Below are 4,236 nucleotides of genomic sequence, written 5' to 3'. Positions count from 1 at the left end.
AGGGAATGACTTGTTTGCAGCAGCTCTGGTGTAATTTTGATTACATGTGCTTTGGAGGGGCTTTCTTAACACCCTTTGTCTCTTCCAAATGGTGAGAAATGTTTAGCACACACCAACAGTAGGATGTAAGCGAGCCAGAGGCTCCGATTGTTTCCAGCAGATAATTCACTAGTTCATAGTCATGCCTTGGATTAGGTAGCGCCAGCCCTAAGGCCGAGTGCCCTGCATGGGATCCAGGGCAAAATCCCTCTTTTACTAACACTAGGTGCTAGGCCAGCAGGTTTTGGGCTGTATGGTCTTAAGGAAACTCTCTGAAATGAAAGTCCCTCCCTGTACGTCCCTTCTGCTGCAATACAAGTCATAACATCTCTGCCTCAGCAGGGAACAAGGTCTCTGCTGCCCAAATTTCACCTGTGCAGGAGAGAAGTGGGTGATGTGGGGGGACAAAAGGCTGCCTTGCCAGCAACATGCTGGCTCATACTTCCCTCCTGCTCCTCCCAACCCATGCGTGCAGGTGGAGCCTGTAAGCGCTGTCTCATCCCCTGGGCTTGCTCTGGGTTAATTGCTGGTTGTCACGCCCTGTCCTTGGAAGACCATTTGCTCCTGCCTTTGTCGACCTGCAGCAGCAGAGCCCTTCACTTGCTGATTGGGGCTATTTCTAGCAATGGCTTGACCTTTGGAGCTGCCAAATTATAATGGGAAGGTGACCACGGGGCCGCATCTGCGTTTATACCACAGCTTCAGACACCCAGCAACTACAAATGAAACCTGCCACATCACCTGGTGACATCCCGGTGCTCACCAGGTGTGTGGGGTAGAGGAGTGCTGGGGCTCGGCACAGCCAGGGAAGCGATGGTAAATAAGCCCTAGCCCCACCTTGTTTCCGTTTAGATAAACAAGAGGGAGGTAAAGGTGTAATTTCTTGACTTTTCTAGGGAATTTATCCTGTTTCAAAAAGACAGACCTGCTTTCCCCCCCTTTTTAAAAAAATCCCTCAATTTCAGTGCTCCCCACATTTTTTGGGGGTTCCCAGGCAATTTGTCAGAGGGGCTTCCAGATGAAGCGTCCTAGAAAGGTACAGTCCCTCCTCCGTGGGCTGCCCAGGGTGGGGATGCTGCAGGATGTTGCTCATGAGCATGGGGCCAAAGCTGCTGCTCTGACTGTGTTACCCACGCAGGAAAAGTTCAGATGATCCAAACATGCCTCTGCAAGTGAGCAACAGACAGCGAGGTGGCTTGGAGGTGAGCCCTGCCTCAGGGTGGGTCTTAGGATGGGGTGGGAGGTGCTGGGAGGAGGCTTCAGGGCCAGCAAGGTTATTAGTGACCCCACAGCTGCCTCACCCCGTGCAATAAGCGGTGCAAGGTGCCACCCCATCCTGCGTGGTGGGATCACTTCCCTGGTGTGGGGATTTATGATGCAGTGTCTCGCTTTTTCCTGTACATGTAGGCCGTCAGTGGGGAAACCCAGCCAAATGTTGGGTGGCGTACCCAGGATGGAAGGTGGCTTCTCCATGTGCATGCAAGGGGATTTGGGGCAGGGGGTGGATTTTGTTTGTTTGTTTGGGTTTCTTATTAGCTTTGTGTTTGGGGTTTTTTTTAAGTCCATAGTGCAACAGTTATGTTGAGGCGAACTCCTACTGCAGGCGGGGCGTGCAGTGTTCACGCTAATGAGCAGGTTGAGCTGAAGCCTAGTGATAAGTGCTTGGCTGGCTTTCACTGTGGCAGCCAAATTTTTTAAAGAGGAGGAAAATCACTCTGGGCAGCCCCAAATGGATGGGGTTTTAGTTTTGCTCATGGGGACCACAAAGCTGGGGGAGGCTCTCTTCCGGCCAAACACCGCGGCAGAGGCTTGGGCTGACATGCAAGATAGCGTTTCCGTTCCAGGCACCTCCCGCAGAAACAGAAAAGGGCTTTTCCCAGGGGATGGGACAGACGTGGGTTAAACGCGGCAGATATCGGCTCAGGTATCTCTGTGCTGGATGGGGACAGGCCTTGGCTGCAGCCCTGCATGTGAACTAGGGTTCCACCAGCCTGATGCAGGAGGACATCGTGGGTTTGGGAGTCAGGGCCTCCGGCTTTGAACTTGGGTTCAGATTGTAAAGCTAAATTCAGGGGTTTCTGGGGGTTTAAAGGTACTGCAGCAAACTTGCTGCGCTTTGTGTCAGGCACTGAAATGCTTAATTTGTTTAGAAAATAAACCAGTTCTAATTATAGTACCAGACCACATTATTTTTTACTGTGAATTGTAGTTTTGATTATAATGGGGTCAAAGCAAGAGGAAGATAAAGTCCTGAACTGTTTTAGTGGGCGATAACTCAAGTGCAGGGATATGTGTGTTCCTGTGAGCTGCTGCCCCGCGAGCCCCGTTTTCGCCTGCATCCCACTAGGTGAGGGAATTGCCGCTTACCATATGGCCACGCAGATCTCGTAGGGGTCCTCGCAGTAGGAGTTGAGGTTGCAGTTGCTGTAGCAGACCTTCTCCTCACAGGCTGGCTGCGTGGAGTCGCACCACTTGCACAGGTTGGTCTTCAGGCTGCGGCGAGCACTGGCATCACAGGCTGCAGGGGCAGAGAGGTGGCAGAGGAGGATGAGCGTGGCCATGCTTGCCCGCAGTGTGGAAAAAAGCCCACTGTTTTCAGCAATTTGCACAACCAGAGGAGAAAGGGGCAGGAATTGACCCTATTTCTCCATGCATTTCTTTATAGCTTTCATTTCGCGTGGTCAAAGGTTGTTTAGATTATGCCAAAGCCTGGAGGAGATGGAGGCGTGATGGTGGTGCGGAGGCAGATCCTGCTGGACCAGAGCTTTGCAGAGCCTGGGAAGCCACAAGACCCATGTTTTCCCTCTGTGTTTCCCATGCTGTTTATCATCAAGAGGAAGTTTATTTCTTCCTCTACAACCTAGGCTCCAACTGGCATGGCCAGGCTGGGGCAGCTCCCTCATCTCTTGCTGCCTCCTTGCGTTTGCCACCCCCTCCCCATCATCTGTGTTACAGCAGCAGGCGATGGGCTGAGACTTTCCCAGCTCTGGGGCAACCTGGGCTGCTCCCTCGGGGCTCCGCCGCCCGCTCTGTCCTGGCCTGGCATGAGATGCTCTGAAGCGCTGGACCTGGCCTCAGCAGCAGGAACGACCGCTGCCTGCGTGGAGCTGCTCTGCGTGTATCTCGCAGGCGTGAAATTATCTCTATTTTTATACAAAGGGTGACTGTACTGTGCTCGGTTGAGGGGATAAAGCCCAGCTAAATTTAAACTTCCTGTTTTAAGGCTGCTAAATGTCTTTTTTTAAAGTGGGTTGTGTAGAACTATATATTTCTACGGTTTTACTTATATATACACTAGAGTGTTCAGGTAGGAACCTGAACTACAGCAGCTAATTTTTTCGAAGGTTTGGGCCATCTGCACTTCTCTGGCTGCTGCTTCCCCGAGCTGCCAGCAGCGCTGCGTGCTCCCAGCCCCTGTGACAAGGGCGGTCATGGGTTCACCCTGCAACGTCTGAGCTTACAGTCCTCCTCCTTTTTAATGCATATACTGTCCCAACAGCAGAAGGGAGTTTTTAGCTGCTCCGCTTGCCAGATCCAGGGTGTGCAGCTTGCTCTGATGGCATCTCACTGCCTGCTCCACTTCCCCAGCCGGCCTAGACCCTCCTCCATGCGACAGCCGTAAAAGAGCTGCTGGAAGGCTTCCTGCTCAGAAATAAACCATTTACAAGCTCCCATGGCCTTGTGTGTAGGGCCGAGGTTAATGGCAGAGGGGAAACCTGGCTGTGGAAGAAAAGCCTGTTGCATCCAAAGGCTGGTTTAAATGACCCATGTGAGGCTTAAAACATGGCTCTGCAGGGATCGAGCTGTGCGAGGTGGTGGTGGAGCTGGGAGCAGAGCAGGCAAGGATGCTGCCCACAACCTCTCACTCATCATACACACACACACACTCACCCATCCATGGGGCTGCTTTGACCCTGTGGAGACACCCGGGGCTTTTATGGGTGACCTCAGCAGGCCCAATGCCCTGCATCCATCCAAGGGTTAACCTCCAAAATTGTGACTTCAGCTGGGATTTGAAGTACCTGCAGCCAGCACAAGCCACCCTCGCCTCCCTGCCTTGCTCTGCCAGGGCAGGACTCGCAGAATCCCAGGCAAAAGTCCCCTCAAGGATGAGTTTTGGAAGTGCATGAGAAATTTAGCCCAGCGTTTGCATGGGGCTCTTGACCTATGGTGACAACCACCATGTTCTACAAACTC

General features: G+C 52.5%; 1 protein-coding gene across 1 annotated transcript in view; it reads right to left on the bottom strand.

The window, feature by feature from the left end:
* The window catches only part of LOC104489806 (TGF-beta receptor type-2-like), a 12,620-nt gene extending 10,020 nt beyond the window's left edge, over positions 1-2,600 (bottom strand). Inside the window, exon 1 of the mRNA XM_010132011.1 lies at positions 2,407-2,600. Within this exon, the coding sequence (XP_010130313.1) occupies positions 2,407-2,600 (194 nt within the window). The remainder of the gene's footprint in view (positions 1-2,406) is intronic.
* Positions 2,601-4,236: the final 1,636 nt, after the last annotated feature.

The sequence above is a fragment of the Buceros rhinoceros genome, unplaced genomic scaffold, assembly GCF_000710305.1.
Source record: "Buceros rhinoceros silvestris isolate BGI_N320 unplaced genomic scaffold, ASM71030v1 scaffold11532, whole genome shotgun sequence".
Classification (NCBI taxonomy): domain Eukaryota; kingdom Metazoa; phylum Chordata; class Aves; order Bucerotiformes; family Bucerotidae; genus Buceros; species Buceros rhinoceros.
Note: the sequence above shows the minus strand (reverse complement) of the source record. Positions and strands in the feature narration are given on the sequence as shown.